This window comes from Boleophthalmus pectinirostris, unplaced genomic scaffold, assembly GCF_026225935.1.
Source record: "Boleophthalmus pectinirostris isolate CB_2022bp ecotype Guang Dong unplaced genomic scaffold, ASM2622593v1 HiC_scaffold_2, whole genome shotgun sequence".
Taxonomy (NCBI): Eukaryota; Metazoa; Chordata; class Actinopteri; order Gobiiformes; family Gobiidae; genus Boleophthalmus; species Boleophthalmus pectinirostris.
This window is the reverse complement of record NW_026571152.1, coordinates 15,109,348-15,127,978: the sequence shown is the minus strand read 5'-3', so window position 1 is coordinate 15,127,978 and position 18,631 is coordinate 15,109,348. Positions and strand designations below refer to the sequence as shown.

The 18,631-nt window shown below is 38.5% G+C and overlaps 2 protein-coding genes across 4 annotated transcripts; one reads left to right on the top strand and one right to left on the bottom strand.

Moving 5' to 3' along the window:
• Window positions 1-1,268: 1,268 nt before the first annotated feature.
• Window positions 1,269-7,923, top strand: calub (calumenin b). Of its 2 annotated transcripts, none has more exons than XM_055155755.1 (7): window positions 1,269-1,326; window positions 2,342-2,571; window positions 3,391-3,584; window positions 3,832-3,998; window positions 4,278-4,338; window positions 4,789-4,988; window positions 6,512-7,923. In XM_055155755.1, exons 2-7 carry the CDS (start codon window positions 2,345-2,347, stop codon window positions 6,614-6,616), a joined length of 954 nt encoding a protein of 317 aa, XP_055011730.1. In that variant the 5' UTR covers window positions 1,269-1,326; window positions 2,342-2,344; the 3' UTR covers window positions 6,617-7,923. The 2 variants fall into 2 exon arrangements, with proteins under 2 accessions (XP_055011730.1, XP_020790337.1); XM_020934678.2 differs by having other exon boundaries at window positions 1,289-1,419.
• Window positions 7,924-8,568: 645 nt separating this feature from the next.
• On the bottom strand, window positions 8,569-17,335 carry LOC110169196 (cadherin-related family member 5). Of its 2 annotated transcripts, none has more exons than XM_020934715.2 (16): window positions 17,097-17,335; window positions 16,454-16,573; window positions 16,172-16,386; window positions 15,191-15,247; window positions 15,030-15,122; window positions 14,216-14,302; window positions 13,720-13,830; window positions 13,479-13,649; window positions 12,823-12,913; window positions 12,637-12,743; window positions 12,368-12,568; window positions 12,159-12,290; window positions 10,941-11,019; window positions 10,129-10,319; window positions 10,025-10,045; window positions 8,569-9,275 (listed from the first exon to the last, which is right to left on the bottom strand). In XM_020934715.2, exons 2-16 carry the CDS (start codon window positions 16,539-16,541, stop codon window positions 8,604-8,606), a joined length of 2,316 nt encoding a protein of 771 aa, XP_020790374.2. In that variant the 5' UTR covers window positions 16,542-16,573; window positions 17,097-17,335; the 3' UTR covers window positions 8,569-8,603. The 2 variants fall into 2 exon arrangements, with proteins under 2 accessions (XP_020790374.2, XP_055011684.1); XM_055155709.1 differs by having other exon boundaries at window positions 17,138-17,335.
• Between the last annotated feature and the right edge of the window lie 1,296 nt (window positions 17,336-18,631).

Genomic DNA, 18,631 nt, shown 5'->3' with positions numbered 1-18,631 from the left:
TGTCTATGCTGGTCAATTTACATCTGCACAGCATCATGAGTATAACACCATAATAAGCAAGAACCCCCCCAGCTCCTGTAGACAAGCGAAGAAAATGTCCTCTTCCCTCTCTTCTTCTTCCTCCTCCTCTTCCTTCTCAGAGAGACTCCCATAGCCAGAGTCTGGCTTACACAGTTTGCAAGCACAGTAGGTACAAGAGACCAATAATAAATAACCTTGACAGTACGATTTCCCCTTGACTTGAGGGCGACCTGTTCTGGACAGGTTACGACCACAAGCTTGACATTCCTGATCTTTAAGTGCTGATTTTTGTTGTCTCTAATTTTGAGATGGCAGTTCACCTGTATAGGTGTTAATGTGGGAGTGCCAGTGTTCTCAAAACAGGTGTTGGCCACAGGATTGAGACATTTTATTTGTTTCTTTTTCTTGGTTGGGAACTTGACTATCTGAAGTATAAATTAAGTAAATATACTTGATCAGAAATGGGTAGAGTAGCCAAAAATTTTACTAAACTAACAGTAACATTACCTCAAAATAATATTACTCAAATAGGCTAGAAATACAGATAAGTGGTCCAAGAAACAACTGAAGTAAAAGCAACATAGTATTTTGGAAAACCGCTACTAAAAACTGTCGAGACATCTGATTTATAATTTCAAGGTACTGTGAAGGGCAAAACATTAACTAACAAAACCTACTATTTTCAAAAGATAGACACAATTAGAAAAATGAGGGGAAAAAAATCATATCTGAAGAAGCAATGTAAGAAACACAACTGTTATAATCATTTCACACTGTCCACATTAAACTTTTGTCACTTGAAGACTTGCTCACAGTAGAGAGAGTATCCAAAACTAGGCCTACTATTACTTCAATAAAAATATTACTCAAGTCAGAATAAAAGTATGCTGCTACAAAAGTACTCTGAAAAGGACAATTTCTTTAAAAAGTTAAACAAGTAAATTTAACTCAGTAAATGTAATCAGTACAACCAACTCTGTTATTGATTATCATTTTAAAATCTATTCAATTGAAAAGCCAATTTGAGCACAACAGTAGATGAATAAAAATAAGATGTGGAGATCCCAGACTTTTCACTTCATAGATTTATGAATGAACGGGATGTTGTTGACTTTGAGGACGTGGCGGTTCTGGTCCAATCCAATCACCGCCCTGCTTCTGAAGTGGACCAATCACATCGCGACATCACACTAGCCGTCCTGGCCTCTGATTGGCCGCCTGCAGCTTTAGCACCGGAAGAGCATGGGTGTGTTTCCGCTCTGCTGCTGCCCTCAAACTGCATCGAACAACTTCTCACCAGACCGGGTACTTTCTTTTACTTTCAATCTTTTATAGTGACTGGAAGTCTAGCATTTGGCCGGTGATTTAGCTGTGATATAGCGGACACGTGATTTAATGGTAAAGGAGTTTGTGATTTTGTTTTCTTAGCCAAATGTCAGATGATTATGTTGACTCCAATCTAACGGGACGCAGACTACACTATTGTTACTCACAGACAGATTCTACTTTCTATTTTGAACGGACTATTATGGCAATCTAAAGAAAAAGCTAAACGTTTACAGGTTATGGTGAGATTTTGTGTGTTGTATTTGTAGTTTTAAGATGCAGTTATCATACATATTTTGCATTAAATATTAGACTAATTAATCAGACAAGCAAACAAAATGCCTTATACCAGCTCTCTAAATCCGTAAAATCCCATTTAATAATAATATTAGTAATTGACACACTAAGGATTGCATCATCTCAAGGTACTTTTTTTCCGTTTTAAATAGCTTTAAAATAATATGCAAATACAAAATCTAATCCAAACAATTCATGACCAGACTTTGTGAAGACGGACTTATGTTTCAATCATAGACTGACTGAATGTATATGTATATTTCAACAGACGCAATAACTACTTGCGAGGTCTAAAACTAAGAACTGCATGAGAAATATTGATCTTAAATGTGCACTATGTAACATGTCTGCTGGAGAGACCATCTCCTGCTTGGTTTCTAGAGTTCGTAGAGATGTGCTTTCACTGAAATGTTCTACAGTAGGGCATTATCCCTTTTTATGGTGACAGCCAGTCGATGCCACTAGGTGCAGGTCAGATCTATGGAAAGGAGGCGCTGCTCATAGTCAGAATGCAATGCATATTTTTAAAGTTATTCTTGAGCTATAAAAACACCTGCAATTGAGAACATTTACTCAAGACAATAATACCTTAATGGAGACAGGTGGCAAAGATCATTACCCAGAAAAGTTGGACAGTGCACCTTTAACTCTACCACCTGTGAAAGCAATATAGCTAATAATTTCTGTTCTGTATCAGATCATGAAGATGGAGCTGCGTCCCTTGTTCATGTGTTTTGCCGTGTGCCTGGTGTACGCCTCCAGTAAACCCATGGAGAAGAAAGACCGTGTCCACCATGATGAACCACTGAGTAACCGTGAGCACAATGACGCAGAAGACTTCGACTATGACCACGAAGCTTTTCTGGGACAAGAGGAGGCCAAAACCTTTGACCAGCTTACACCTGAGGAGAGCAAGGAGCGCCTTGGGTGAGAGAAAATACTGCCTCAAAAACATAGATCTCTAGGTGGTGTGTACAGTGATGCTCATGTGTGCTGAGCGTGTATACTACGTGTATGTGTGTCTGTGAAGCAGTGTGAGAGTGGAAGTTGAGGTTGAGGGTGAGGTCGAACTGTTTTATTATGTTGGTTTCAAAATAGGGACCACTTATATATTGAATTAAATGTTAGTAAATTTTATGTGAGAATATATACTGGTCATGTTGTATCCATCAACTTTTAGATTCTGTAAATGAAACATCAATCTGCACAGGGACTACAGGTGGAAATTAGCATTTTCTGCTATAACCTGGTCTAATCCATCTTTCGTTTTGGTCGGTGTGCACTGTCCCTGTATAAATAGTCTCTCATTTGGGTGGTCTGGTTTAATTCTGAACTCCAGTTAGCTAAAATCTTAAAGGACTCTCTCTGATCTGAATTATCACCACCTAAACCCCAGAATCTACAGCCAATTATAAATCAGTGCTAGTCCAGCCTCTGCAGGTTTTATTGCAGGTTCTGAGCTTTTACTTCAGGTATGCCCTGAAAATGAGAAAAACGTGTTGGTTTTTTTTTTTTTTTTGTTGTTTTTGTTTTGTTTTTTGTTAGAGAACATTCTACATACAATTCTTTTAAGAAGTAACCAAAGCTATTTGTATTTGTCATTGGTTAAATTTGTGATTGGTTAAATTTAGCTGTCACTCACTCATAGCTTGACCAAAAGGAGGATTCGGTGTGTCTGTGTTTGAGAATGGAACATTAAACAAGGTATCATAAAACTATTTAATGAATTTTAAAAATATATTTTAGTATGTTGGTGGAGCGCATCGATGAAGACCAGGATGGCTTTGTGACTGTGGAGGAGATGAAGAAGTGGATCAAACACGCTCAGAAGAGGTGGATCTATGACGACGTTGACCGACAGTGGAAAAGCCACGACTTGAATGGAGACGGGGTGGTGTCCTGGGACGAGTATAGGAACGCCACTTACGGCTATATCCTCGGTACGACTGCTCTGCTTCTAGTAATGCAGTGTACTTTTCTGGACTGTCAAAGTTGTTGACAAGTCTGTACTACTAATTAAGATTTAACCAGAAGATGAAGGAATGACTTGAGCAAGTAATAGGGGTGATATGTCTTCCCCAAGGACACAACAAGAAAAAGAAATTAGTCAAAGAAGAAGAAATTGAACTACCCCAGAAGAACAGGAATACACATATTAGAATGACTCTGTATTGTACTGTTTTGCAGATGACAGCGACCCAGAAGATGGTCTAAGCTACAGACAGATGATGGATCGTGACGAGAGGAGATTTAAAATGGCCGACCAGGATTCGGACATGAAGGCCAACAAAGAAGAGTTCACTGCTTTTCTTCACCCAGAGGAGTATGATCACATGAAAGACATCGTGGTGCTGGTGAGAGCAAAGAAAGGTTTCCACACTGGGTATTTTGCATAGTCAGTCAAAATCAATCCAATAACACATTTAAATTTTTATCGGTTGATGTGAACAAGATTCCAACAATGTTTGTGCGCTCAAGTCTAAAACAAAACAAAAAAACAAAATTGACTCGTGATAGTAGAATGTCAAAGAAAATACACAATCGTCTTTATTTCATATCCTGTTACCATTGTCCAGTATTGTGTCTCTCTCTTTACATTCTAATTTGTTCTTTTCCTGTTCTTTTTCCTGTAGGAAACCATGGAGGATATCGACAAGAATGGAGATGGCCTCATCGACCTGGATGAGTACATCGGTCAGTTTTTCTTTCACCAAGAGTAGACTTATTTTTGTTGTCAGCAGTTTTAAAAAGTGTGAATACAGCATTGGGAAACCAGTTAGTTGGTGGCATGAGGAAATATGTAAGTGGTATCAACTTTCCAACAAAAAATTTGAATTGTACAGTAAAAATGCTTGTAATATTTTTAACTCTGCCACTCTCTAATTGCACAGCTAAAAAGATTATATAATTTCATTTACCCCAAAATGGCTATAGACTTTGTGCCAGTGCTTGTGGATGGTCCTAGTGATTTTAGTGACATTAACCAGGTCAGAATAACAGCATTTAGAATTCTGAGGTATCAGGCATTTAGGATTCTTGCCTGATACCTCAGTTTTGTAAGTCACTATATGATGTTTTGTAATGAGAGATTTATGATTTACTGTACGCAAACCAAGGCTAACTGACTTTTGTCTTGTTATCCAGGTGACATGTACAACCAGGATGGGGACGCCTCTGAACCTGAGTGGGTGAAGACGGAGCGTGAACAGTTCACTGAGTTCAGGGACAAAAACAAAGACGGCAAAATGGACAAAGAAGAGACTCGAGACTGGATCTTGCCCAGTGACTACGACCACGCTGAAGCCGAGGCCAAGCACTTGGTCTACGAGTCAGATTCTGATAAGGTATGCATTATTAACTACTTCTCAGAATTTCAGAATAGAAGTCAAATTGTTTGTAAATGTGTGGATCCAAAAACCACCACAGAAGTCACTTCTCAAAAGTGCACTTACCCTCCAGAACTTGTCCGAATTCTAAATGTTTTATTTTTCTATTTTAATCACTGATTGCCCAATAAGACAGGCTCAGTAAATACAGACTAGCTAACTAGATTAATCATAAATCAGGAACAAATTTTGGGATGCATTTTTTAAATGCCTTTATGCACCACACATGAGCATTATACATTTTGAGATGCTTGTGCACAAAAGGCAGGACTAAAACCCAGTGCATGGAAAGAGTGAGTATTAGCATAAGTATGTGATGTTGGCTCAGTCATGTTTGTCCATCGGTGAGACACACAGAGGTGATTTATTTTCTGTGGGTTACTCTGAATTCCCCATTAACTCTGTTGGATTACTGTTGTCATGGTGAATCCTCATGTATTTTCAGTCATAAGTTCTTTAAGTTCCTTTCATTCCACTAATCATGCGCTGCTAGACTGTAGCATGGTTTGAGTTTTCATACTCACAAAAATCAGTCTTGTATAAATCATGCTGATCCTTTTGAGCCCATTTGGTACCTCATTAGCGACTTAATATCAATCTGGCATTGCCAGGTTATAAACACACTATATTACACACATTTGCATAATAACAATAGTGTTTTTGTCTGCTCCTATGTTTAGCCAGTTATAGATTTTTTTTTTGTTGTTGTTCGTGTTTCATGTGGATAGACCGTATCGACTCAGGCCCCAATTCACTTGGCATTGAAAAGCGCCTCGTCCCGCTCTATATAATCCTGGTGTTTTTATTTAGCTATTTCTCTGTTTTGTTCATAAAATTATTTCTATTCTTAAAACGGAACTCTGCTCCAAATTCGCCGCATAACTGCTAGATTCTATGAGCTTCATTTGATTGGAGCGAATGTTATGACGTCACATTTCCTTAGTCCACTTCTTTATACACTCTATGGGGTAGACCCATTCATTTTCAAAGATAATTATAAAAAGCAGGACAATGCAAAACAATCAAAGGATTCTATAAAGGCACTCTGTTACCTGATCACTACTTAGATTGCTGTTTAAATTCAAATCAAACTACTAGGGCTATAAGAAAAAAAATGATTCAGTGATATATTGTTGCACAATTCTCGAATCTATTCAAAATGCATCCAGATAGATTTTTTTAAATAATATTTTTCACAAAAAAATCATTAGTTCCATTTACTGTTCTCATGATTTTAAAAAATGTATAAATTTATATTTCATACAATTTTGTTATTGTTCTGGTGTAGTTGACTCTATTATTAGAAGTAATTATTGATAACTGGCAATATATGATCCATTGTTTTAATATCGGGATATATAGAATCGTGACATGCATATCATGAAAGGTATTGACTTAAGACAATGCACACCCCTATTAACTAGTCAGGCTATGGGCCAGTCTTGTCCCATATTAACCTCCTGCCGCCCCTCCCCCCACAGGACGGCCGTTTGACCAAGTCTGAGATCGTGGACAAGTATGACCTGTTCGTGGGCAGCCAGGCCACAGACTTCGGGGAGGCACTCACGCGACATGATGAGTTTTAACCCTTCCCCTCCTGCTCAAAGACTCAGATCACCGTGTGTTGCTCGCCTCTGCCACTAGGAGTGCTGTCACTGAGATGAGCCCAAACGCCACGGACAATAATTTATTTGAATGTTTTTTTGTTTTGTTTTGTTTTTGTTTTTTAATGCAAATTATTTCATACACAAGCTTGGCTGGTTTTGAATTCCACCTTTTCAGATCATAAGGATGGACAGTGTTAAAGACAGAAAAAGAAAAAAAATCAGGACACATCTTTTTGAAATGCACTGGACCATAAACCGTAACATTTTGCTGTAAATTTTGTATCATGCCCAAGTGGATGTGTTTTTGTTTTTTAAATGTGCAATATGTAACTTTTCTCATCTAGTGTCACCTACCTCCATCTCCATGGAGATGTTAAAGTTTGGATGATCCACTGTATAGCATTAGAAATATTGGTGACACTTTATAATATAAATATATAACTACACCTTAATAAAGCCTAATGAAAGACTTAAGTCATAATCAACAAGTAGTTTACATAATTAGTACTGAATCATTTTTAATAGTTACTAAATTGTTCTTACTAGACAGTTTGTTTGACTTATGCATTTTGATTATTACCTTAATGTTTTTCAGAGTATTTTAATACTAATACAAATGCCAGTAATTCAATCAATCCAATGTAGATAACTTAAATTCCATACCAGGAAAATCAATTACATCTTCATGGAGACAAGCAGGTGGCAGACTGAGACCCTCCGCAAGAAAAGTTCCATATTTCACCGTTAATGACTGAATGTTGTTTTGCTGACGATAAGCGACTGCTACGAGTTTGACCGTGAAGATTATTTGGACCAGTGCAATAATGAAAGCAGGATTAGTTTTTGTTAATTGAATGATGTCTCTCAGTGAAGGTTGGACTTGAAGGCCTTGGTTGAACTAAATAATTTTGTCCAGAGAAGCTGCATTATATTGTTGAAGCATCACCGTGCTGGTATGCATGTTGTGTACATATATTACTCGTGTATTTCTGTTTGGTGTGTTCACTTTTGTATTTTGTGCCAAGCTAAAAAGAACTTTGATTTCATCCAAAAAGTTAACCCTTTGTTTTGATTGGATTCTTTCTAAATGTTTGGCTTGTATTCTCACCTTATAACCACTGTTGATACTTTTATCTATGATTATAAATTGTATATGAAATTGTTTTTTACAAGCTGGCCTCACCAATAGCGTTCGCAAGTGACTTTACTGTAATGATGTTGGTGCAGCCCAAATGAGGTCCATTTTGTGATTGGGAGAAATGTCTCAATAAAATAAAACAAAATGATTAACTGGTGTTGACACTGTTAATGGTGGGATGTCAAGGGAACTTTAGGTGCCACATAGTGAAAGAAGAGTACACTAGAAAACCATATTATGTGTTTATTTTCAAAAAATCTTCCAAGATCAAAATGTTTTACTAAACACCACTTCTCAAAAGATTGGGCTCTCCAAGTACCATCAAACCAGATGAACAGTAAAATCTGACCCAGATCCAAAACAACCAATAAAATTGCATAGATCTGCATGTACTAAAGTGTATTGTCTGTGAGCATGATTAGTGATCAGAGAGGTCAGTGGTGCAAATTGGCAATCTCACTTCCATCACTCTACCCCAGGGCAGCTGTGGCTAGATGATTTTTTTCTGGAAAAGTACTATATCTAATGCATTATGATAATAGTACATGTCACTCACTTAGATCCAGCAGAGTTTACATTTAATCCGTTTGAGTGTGATTACAAGTCATTGCTTCAATGGCACACCACACACAAAATATTTGTTAAACTTCTAAAAAAACTATTACTATTCTGTTAGACCTATCAGTACCTAATCATGGTGAAAACAACATTATAACAATGACTTAATAAAACAAGACACTTGAGCAGTCCAGCAGCAGATTAACACATTATTTATCTGTCACAGTCAAACCATTGAAACCAGTCTTTGTCTTATTTGTGTATGTGAGCCTATTTCCTGAAGGTGACCATCACAGGATAACATCTCTCCATCACATCCAGCAGCTCGAGTTCATCTGGCAGCAGATCTGGACTAACGTTTTCCTCTTCGAAAAACACCTCATCCTCTCGTCCACTAGGGGGGGGCCCCACAGAAGAATGGTCCGAGTTATCCAGCGAAGTGCACGGCTCTACCTCTGCCTCTTCTCCTGTAAACGGTGAATGACTGAGGGATGACCAGCTCAACAGCTCAGGGCTCGGAGGAGGGGTGGTGGCTTTTTTTGCACTCAACAGAGGAGAGGAGGTGCGTTTGGGAGGGCTGAGGACTTTGCAGATTGGTTTGTCGATTGCGGCTGCTGCTAACCGTCTGCTCAAGAGGTCGGATGGAGAGGAGGGAGGGGTAGGGCTGGTAGTCTTTGGATTGGGAGGAGCAAGAGGGGTTTCAGGAATGCTGAAGTTTTCCGACAGGTGGAGAGGGGAATCACATGGAAGTGTTTCTAAGCTGAGGTTTTCTGTATCCTGGCTGGTTGTGTTCTCGCAGGTAGACTGAGTGGCTTTGGCGTCGTCTTTAGGCTGGGAGGGACTGTCCTGGTTGGAGAATATGAAAGATGGGTTGGAGGTCCCGTAGTCTTCAGTGCTGAATGGGAGATCCTCCGTCTGGGACATGGTACTTCCATGGCTCACCTTTATATGGAAATAATTAAATTAAAATTTTAACAACAAGTTTTAATATTTATATAGATATATAATGTAAACTAATACAACAACAGAAAAGAATGAAAAGTAAATTAAATTATATTACTACATCAACACAAGAAATAGGTTACTTTCTTTCTTAAAAAAATACATATATTGTGACTGAATTTCATAGGCGTTTCAAACTAGCCAGTTTTAAAAGTACAGTGTGTAACTTTCTGGAGGTGGCATGTCACCTGCCTGATTCCATGGAAATATTTGTATCGTGTTCAGTTTGCTGTTGTTTGTTCTTGTTTGTGATTTTAATGTTACCATCAGCTTGACCCAGACCACTGGGAAAATCAGGTGCCATAGTGGGGCACCAGTCACAAAGAACCTGTAGTTGTGTCCTTAGGCAAAGCACTTCACCCACATTGCCTAGCATGAACCACTGAGTGTGAAGTGAATAAAAAATTATCTGTAAAGCGTCTTTGTGACATATGTCTGTGAAAAGTGCTATATAAATAAAAACTTACTTACTAACACAGCATGAAGCAGCAACATATACATTATAAATAGTTTTTTAAAAAAGATAGATTTTTTTTACATCAATAATGAAGTAATGATTTTTTTAAATATATCAATAATAATGTTCTATTGTCCATAATTCTTCATGTTTATTGTACAGCTCTAAATGTTGCGGTGAAGTAAAAAGAAAAAAACACATAAAAAAAACAAATAATACTACAAGAACTCACCAGTTGAAACCAGCGTAGACTCTGTGGACACATTAACATTCCTGTCACACATGACTGTTACTCTGTTCATACACGATTATAAAATTTAACCTTTGTGCTCTCACCACATTGGGATGTTTGCCCTGGGCCACACTGCCCCTCTCCAGTGGGTCCCTGCGGTCCTGCAGCCTCTTCTTCATCCACACACACAGATAGAGCAGACACAGCCCCAGAGACAGGGCCATGAGGCAGAGGAAGAGCGCTTTACCTACCACACAGCCATTGAGGCGCTGCCCAGACATCTCACTCTGAGGAGCTGAGGGACACAAAGCAGTCAAACCAAAGCTTAGTTTAATACATAGTACAGACAACAAACTAGATCGTCATTTGAATAAGTATTGATACTAAAAAGTCACACTCACAAGACAAAAGTGAACCTTTACTTTATTTTATTTTTTATGATGGTTTGCATTGTTTGCTTTGAAAAACATTACTGTGAGCAGGCTCCCATCTCCATAAACCAGACTTTTAATTGAAATGTTGTTTCTATAATTTTCCCTAGTGTTGCATAAAACATATCTATCACCATGCAGAATGTTCTGAAGCATGGTTTTAACTTTCTTTTTATATGGAATCATACAAGTGATGTGCCACTTTCAGAAAGTTACATACTGTAACTTTAAGTCACAGTTTAAATTATATATTGTCCTCTTGGCTTAGTCTCTGTAAGTTTGAGTTAAATGAGGGCATATTTTTCTCAGACTGTATTTTTTTATCACCAGTTATGAGATAGGACTTTGTTTTTTATCAACAACTCTACAATGACAGTAACATCCTAATCTTTTATCTGAGACAGTCTTTCAATTCTCAGCCCTCAATATCTAATAATAATAAAATAAAAGCTCTATTTGACAATGCAAACCAAAGTGTAACTAACCTGCTTGTCCCTCAGCCAACACCTCCACTGTCACAGTGGTGAAGGTGGATTCTCCCGACTCCTGGTCCACAGCTCTCACCTACAAAACATCAAGTAGAGATTTAACTATCAAGTCAGTAGCAGAGGTGGGTAGAGTAGCCAAAAATTGAACTCACGAAGGAGCAACATTACTTAATATGTTTCAATAATATTACAAGAAGTACAAAGTAATGCTTCAAGAAATTTCTGAAGTAAGAAAAAAGAATATTTGAGAAAACTCAAACTCAAGAGTAACTTATTGAGTAACACGCTGTGCATAATGTGCGTGTGCAGAGATTGTGCTGCAGATATCTAACCAAAGCTGCCTTGAGTCTGGAAAACTGGCTGCCAATCTGGCCTCTTCTACCCCTCCAACTACACATTCATACACATAGGATAAGACAAAGTAAGATAAGGTGTATGGTGGTAGCTTTCCCATAGGATTACACAGCAGTTATATCGTACCAAGGTTATCAGTGAAAATGCACAAATCAAGCTTAATCTCCTGAGAATAGTTCAGTTAAATCTCTGTGGTTTTAAAGTGCCCTTCCATTGCACCATGACCTATTTTGGATCAGTATGTATTTGAGAAATATACCATTACAAATCTTTTTTTTCCTTTTATGGCTGTACTTTTAAAGATACACCATGTAATTTGTCTGATGAGGGGTCAGTTACATGCTTGTGTCCATGGAGATGTTTTTGCCTTGTCTGGAATTTTCCATAGTATGGCATTAGACTTTCTTCTATCGGGCTCACCTCTCCGTGGTTTTGACCAGTAACTTGGCCTGGTGTCACCCCCTGCTAAGGGGAAACATTCAAACCACACTTCAGATCATTCTTCATGGAGACACAAAGCAACAAAATTTCCTTGGTAACAAGGAGAAGGCCCTCCTCCAGTCCAAGTAAGCGTCAGGTTTGTGGACATGCAAGCCTGCTTACAGCAAGAACACATGTTTTTTAAGCTTTTTAATGGTCTAAAAACATCCTTAATAAAACTACATGCTTTTATTTTGGTCTGTTTGTTGTATAAAAAAAATAACACCGCCACAGACTTAAATACCATACTGTGGAAAATTACAGGCACACCAATAACAGGTGTGTGGAGACAAGCAGGTTAGGGATATTCCATACTGTGTCACAAAAGTGACACAGTGCACCTTTAATCTAGTCCACAGATTCTGGAAGATCAATACTAACCTCGAGGACATGTTTCTCTCTAGGGCTGAGCTGACCCGTCTTCACAAACACCAGCCCCTCTTTGGTGACCGTGTACAACTTTGAGTGGTTAGACATGGGACTTAAACTGAAAACTATCATGGGGTTGGCACTCTGCAAGATGACAAATACAAAATTAACCAAATCACAAATCCAGTTCAAATATTGTATGAATGAGACTTATTACAGACCTGGTTGAAATCCTGGTCTCTCACGGTTAACACAAGCTCTCTGTTGCCGTATGTGTGAACCAGAGTGACTGCACCAAGCCCCATAGTCACAAAGCCTGAATACTGGGACTTCTCAAACACTGGTGGAAACTGGTTATGTCCTAAAATATGCACGACTACGGCAGCCACAGAGTACTTCCTGGGATCATTGTCCTGGAATGCCTGTACAAAATATAAGTTGTTAATTAATTGGTTAATAGAAACAGTACAGAGGTGTGTGAAGTTCTTACCATGACCTGCAGGTGGAGGGCTGGAGTGATGAGTCTGTCAGGGATGCCCTGAGTTAAAGACATCTCACCAGTGTGTCTGTCTATCAGGAACTGGCCATCGTCATTCCCTACAACACGTATATGTGTATATAAGTGTACATGAACAGCAGTTATTAGAGTGTACTCACTTCTCAGTATATACTAGACCTGTGAGGATGGCGTAACTAATGGAGGAACTGAGGCCGCTGTCTCCGTCCACTGCGTAGATGGGCCCAGGAGAGAAGCTCAACACAATGTCCTGCAAGAAACATGTTATTGTTGCAAAATTGCTTTTGGAATGTTTTAAATTCAATAATATGATGCAGCTAAAAGATATCAGCACAAAAACATAGGAATATCTATCAAATGGTGAACATGTCTTTGTACAAGTGTTTATGCTTTAGTGAGCACATATATTAATAAAAACATTCATACACTGAGATCTAAGACATTTGGGGTCATAAGTTGCTATATCAACCTATGTCAGATATCTGCTGTGAGGAACTGTACATTTCAACATAGTAAAGCAATGGATTCCTATTTAGGGAACTGTTATCGGATTTTGAAACCAGACCAAATAGTATTTCAGATGGTAAAAGGCCTTTCGAATTCTCAGGACAAGCCGTGACTCAATGAGATGCAGAGGCTTCACTAGCATTGATTAATGTTTGAGCACATTCTGCTTTCTAATTGGGTAATTGTCAAAACACAAAATTACAGTAAAAAAAAAATACATATTTGATTTGAATGTTGACCCTATCTTAAAACACAGACAGCTTAATCTAGCCTATCATGGCCTGACACAGAGTAAAGAGTGTGCTTACTTGCTGTCCCTCGGTGACATTGGCCGTGTAGGTGGGGCTGACACACACCCGAGCATTGACCTCCTCGTAAAGGACAGTACAGGGCATAAACAGAGGGTATTGGTCATCTCCGTCCTGCACTGTGATGGAGATGTGAGCGCTGGTGCTGTACTGCTCTGCTGTGCCCATCTCCTGCAACAACAGTCTGTCACTGAGCACTTATGTGTGTCAAAATCTTCTAATATTCAATCAGTAATCTTACAGAAGCGCGCACGACCACACTGAGCAGAGTCTTGGTCTCGTAGTCTAAAGGTTTGGCCAGGACAATTTCTCCGCTGTTTGGTAGAACCACTTTGAAGTACTTTGCATCAGGCTACCAACATAATAATAAAAATAGTAAAATATATGATGATGCTTTGACATTGTCATCTAAGGCTGGGTGATAAGACAAAAAAAAATCTTCTGATTGCTCAATTCCTATTTGTGACTTTATTTAATTTTGTCTTATTAAAAACAAATTTAAATGGTTTTGACAATCATTTCCCTAAATATAAACAATACAGACTTCATCATTCATTGCCATTTAATCCAAATACTGGTCAGCTTTTTTCTTCAAAAGTCTAAATTCTGCTCTAAACCACATGCTTTAACTGACAAATGTTCAACAATAATTTTTGACTATTAAAAATGACCGAATCTCAATCTCGATTAGTTGCACAGCCCTATTTTAATTGTGTAAATATTGAATTACAACTTACTGATGCCTGGTCAATATTGTACATAATCTTGTCGTTATCAGCATCTATTGCTTGGACCTTGAGAACAACTGCATTCACTGGACTCAACTAGAAACAGAAAATTAGATATTCACTCAAGGTTAAGAAGTGGTGAGAAAAAAATATGTATTTAAAACCAAAAGTGTGTCAAACAAGCATATGGGTGTCATGAAAAGTTCAAAAGAAAGCAGTTCTTTAGAGAGGACTTGGCAGAGATGAAGAGAAAGTATGATGAAAACATGTTACGTAACAATATCAAACACAGGACCATGTTAACATGGTATTTACCTCACAGTACAATATTTATTGTGAAATTGTGGGGAAGCTTCAATTTTTGTAATTCCTTCTATTTTGCATGCTGCTACAAATAAATCAAGCTTTTAAAGAACTATATGTAAGGTTTTGATTTTTCCATAAACATGACCTACCTGTGTCCTCAGATATGAAGTATGCTAAAATGAAGATGTTAAAATCAAATATAACTTTTGCAGACAATTGTAATGCTGAATTAATTACAAAAATATTGGACATGATGTCCCTTTTATTTATGTTATAATTTACTATTTTGGTTCTCAAGATGATTATCAAATCAGGGAGCCAAATACCAATAAACAGAGAGCCAATAAAAACTGAGGAAAGGAGAGTGTTGGTGGCATAGGGAGTGGGCAGTTACTGGCTGATAGTGACAGACAGGTGGCATACAGGTGACAGACAGGTAACAGAAAGGAGAAAAGAACAAGAGGAAACATTGATATATACTGAATTCCCACAACTTCACTTGACTGACACACTGTACCTCACTGATGACAGCAGTCTGCACAGGTCCGTCCACAAACACTGGCATGTTGTCGTTTTCATTGAGGATCTCCACCACAATCCTGTAAACGCTCTGGGACAGGAGGAAGAGATCAGGGAGAGAGAGCACCAGGGCATTCTGGATAATGTAATGTAATGTACCTGAAGTGTGTCCTCCTCATAACATACCAGCTCTGCCAATAAAACTGGGCCCTCTATCTGATTAAAAAAACATTTGAAAAAAATGTACTTGGACCTGGTTGAGACAAAAAGCTGAATATTCAACAATGAGACATAATTTAAGACATTAAACGTGTTAAATGATGAATCTAAGGAGTGTGACATCTTGGGGGAACATGATTCGAGGCCAAACATGACAAAAGTATATTCCTTTCTCTGAACCTTTTCAGTCAGTCTGTGTTTGACAAGGATTATATTGTTACAGAACTTACAGTCTTAAATAAGATTAAAGGATTTAATAGCCTAATAACTTTGATTTTGGTTTTACACAGAAACCTGAAATTTGGCAGTTTCATCTGAGTTCTGACAAGTGCATACTGTTGTGTCCACATAGACACACTCACCTTGCCTAGTATCACTATGGTGTGTGAGTGTGAGGTGTTGGTCGGAGGGGCCTTGCTTGTGTCACTCTACCCCAAGGCAATTGTGGCTACAATAGCAGCTTACCTCCACCAAGTATGGAGTGAATGAATATTGACTACAGTGTAGTGCTTTTAGAGGTTTGTCAAGCCTCATTTGCACTTATGCTCAGCTCTGATGTGATTTGTACAAGCACCTGACCTGCGTGAACTAATGTATGTGTGGTTTTTATGCTGTGATCTATGACTGCAAAGAAAAATGACTTTTGGGAATAAATAAAGTTTTTTAAACTAAACTAAGCCAGTAAAATGGGAAAACAAAAGTCATTATAGTAAACAATACCTACAATTACATGTACACAAAACAAATCTGATTATTATGAGATTATATATTTTTGTTAAATTTGCAAATCATTTAAATAATCTTAAAAAGGTCCAGAAATCAAATATATAATTTATATTATCATTACATGCAGTTACCAGAACATCACTCCATTTTTAGATCCTCACTAATAAATGGATTCTTTACAAGGTGAAGGTTTACCTCTCTGTCCAGGACTTTTTCTTCAGATGTGTTGAGCCAGAGGTTTGTCCCATCCAAGAAGAACCAGTGTGCGTCCTTTCCACGCACTGTCCAGGAGAAGCTGTCCTCACCCCAGTCCCCAATGAGCTCTGGAGACAGGACAACTGGGGGACTGTTCTCCCTGACTGCAGCAAACACGTCCTGGCCATCCAGACAGCCACCCCAGCCAGACATGCCTGCAACAAACATAATGTAAATCTACAAGCTTCAGAGCAACATTATGTTAACGATATGTTACTTTACCATAAACCCGTGGACTCTGCAGTATGAGTACAAATACACAGAATTGGCTCTTGGCACTTAAAACACGCAGTAGTTGTGTGGGGGCCATTTCTTGTCACTGTTAGAGCTCACATCCCACATCTGTGATAGGGTGAAAAATACAGTGAATTTCAACGTTTGTGTGATTAAATGCAAAAATTGTGCTGAATCATATAAATACAATATACATATACAAATCACATAAATACAATATACAATAGGCACATTATGGGGCCTAATAAATTACTGCAATATAATTTATTTAGCCTATTAGGAATTCTTAATAATGTACCACATAATAACAGGCTACATTAAATTGCTTATGGAACAAAATGAAAGAATATCCCGCAGAGGCCTTCTTTTGAACGTGTAAATCTAACCACTGTGATTCAGTGCCACATTGTTTTGTTTGGTTTTTCGTTTATGTGATGTTCAAAAAAATATCCATCCCAAATTAAGGTTATAGCCTAGAGGTCAATCATAATGACACTGTCAGTCTATGGCTATTCTGTCTCAAATATAGCAATGCAATAGGCTACCTGTAAAAATTATTTTGCATAGGCTATATCCAAAATAGTCTAGTTTTACTGTACAATATCGTTACAACAACTAGTAGCAGACCAACCTGTCAAATCCTCAGCAGCTTTCTTCCAAACTCTCCCTTACCTCTCCTCCTCAAGTCACAAGTGGAAGACATAGGCTATAGCACTAGTAACTATCCCAGCAGAAGTATCTTGAGAAAAAGGGTCCTGGGTTCAGAAAGTCCCACCAAGAGTCCTGCATTCAGCCGAGCTAAACAGGTCTGCACCCCGGCACAGCGGCTTACGGCGTATGCATGTGTGTGTCTGCCCTGTGTCCTGTCCTCTGGTCCCATCCTGGTCCCGGGATAATCTGAGGCTCAGGCGGGGGCGGGGCTTACCTGTGCACAGCCGCACGCGAGCCAACCACAGCGCAGAAAATCACACTTTAATGTCAGGCCCGGGGTTCACGTGCGCGCAAGATTTGTCTCATGAAGACTAATCATTGACTGCAAACAGCGGCAAGTAGTGGCAACAAATCAAAAATGTTAAGTTGTCCATTCTAATTAGATACAATTAAGTATTATGTAATATATGTTGTCATTATATGGAGTAAACAAATGCGTTTATGTAGTGCTGGTAAATAGGCTAGCATCTTGAAATTGTTGCTGCTATAGCTAGTCTAAAGGAATTAATTCAATTAGCCTGGCGCCCTAACTAATGTTTCCTGACGAGGATTTAGCTATCAAGTCACAGCTGCTCACCTGCTCAAGATTAGCCTAGTTCTGCTAACACACTTGTCCTACCTGAAGAGGCTACATAACCTCACTTCACAGTGTCAGCCAGAAATGGTGGACATGTATAAAGAGCTAGACATATTTTCTCCATAAAATGCCCTTGGGTTTGATGGATCTGTTGTAAATTAGGAAAAACCACTGAGTTGACTGTTGTGGTTAGAGCTGACCACATGATGTCAGCAGAGTTCAGCTCAGGCATTAGAGCATTCTAACCACAGGGCCAACTCTACAATCTTTCTCAGAAACATTAGGCTGTTCACTATGATAAGATAGGCATTAAGTAAACCAATGATTCCCAACCTAGGTGTTTAGACCCCAAAGATTCTCAAGGGATGCCCACTGGGGTTCTTAAAAAGAGGACCAGACTGGATTGCTTGAATTCTAATGATGGAATGACATTGACACCGCTTAGATTATAACAATAAAATGTCACATAGCACTGCAGTTTAAGAACAGACAATGCACTATTATGATACATTTAAGAGGTTTATTCAATATTATGAACATGCAGCACTGAACAGTCATTATGCAAGGCATAGCAATGATTCTTCATTGTGGACTAAACCCACTAAGGACTGTGCCGAGCTTCTAAAAAGCAGTGAAAAGACTGCCAATGACTTGATGATGAAATGCTGGAATGGGCCTCTAGTGGTCTTTCATCTTTGTTTTCCAAGTGAGTTTCAGATACAACTTGACGACGCACACTTAATTACTTCTGAACCATGAGTGAGTCCTGCATTATCTTTCCCAGTTTGTATTGAGAGAACTCAACACCAGTAAATTAGAGAATACTTATTCTTCAAAATCTGTTATACTCAATGTGCTGACTGTAGTAGCAGATGTTG

Coding starts and splice junctions, on each gene's coding strand:
- calub (XM_020934678.2), top strand. Junction 3,585..3,831: donor CACTTACGGCTATATCCTCG/GTACGACTGCTC, acceptor ACTGTTTTGCAG/ATGACAGCGACCCAGAAGAT. Junction 3,999..4,277: donor TGAAAGACATCGTGGTGCTG/GTGAGAGCAAAG, acceptor TTTTTCCTGTAG/GAAACCATGGAGGATATCGA.
- LOC110169196 (XM_020934715.2), bottom strand. CDS start 16,541: ATGGCCCCCACACAACTACTGCGTGTTTTAAGTGCCAAGAGCCAATTC. Junction 13,831..14,215: donor ACAATATTGACCAGGCATCA/GTAAGTTGTAAT, acceptor TTATGTTGGTAG/CCTGATGCAAAGTACTTCAA. Junction 10,320..10,940: donor GTTGGCTGAGGGACAAGCAG/GTTAGTTACACT, acceptor TGTGTCCCTCAG/CTCCTCAGAGTGAGATGTCT.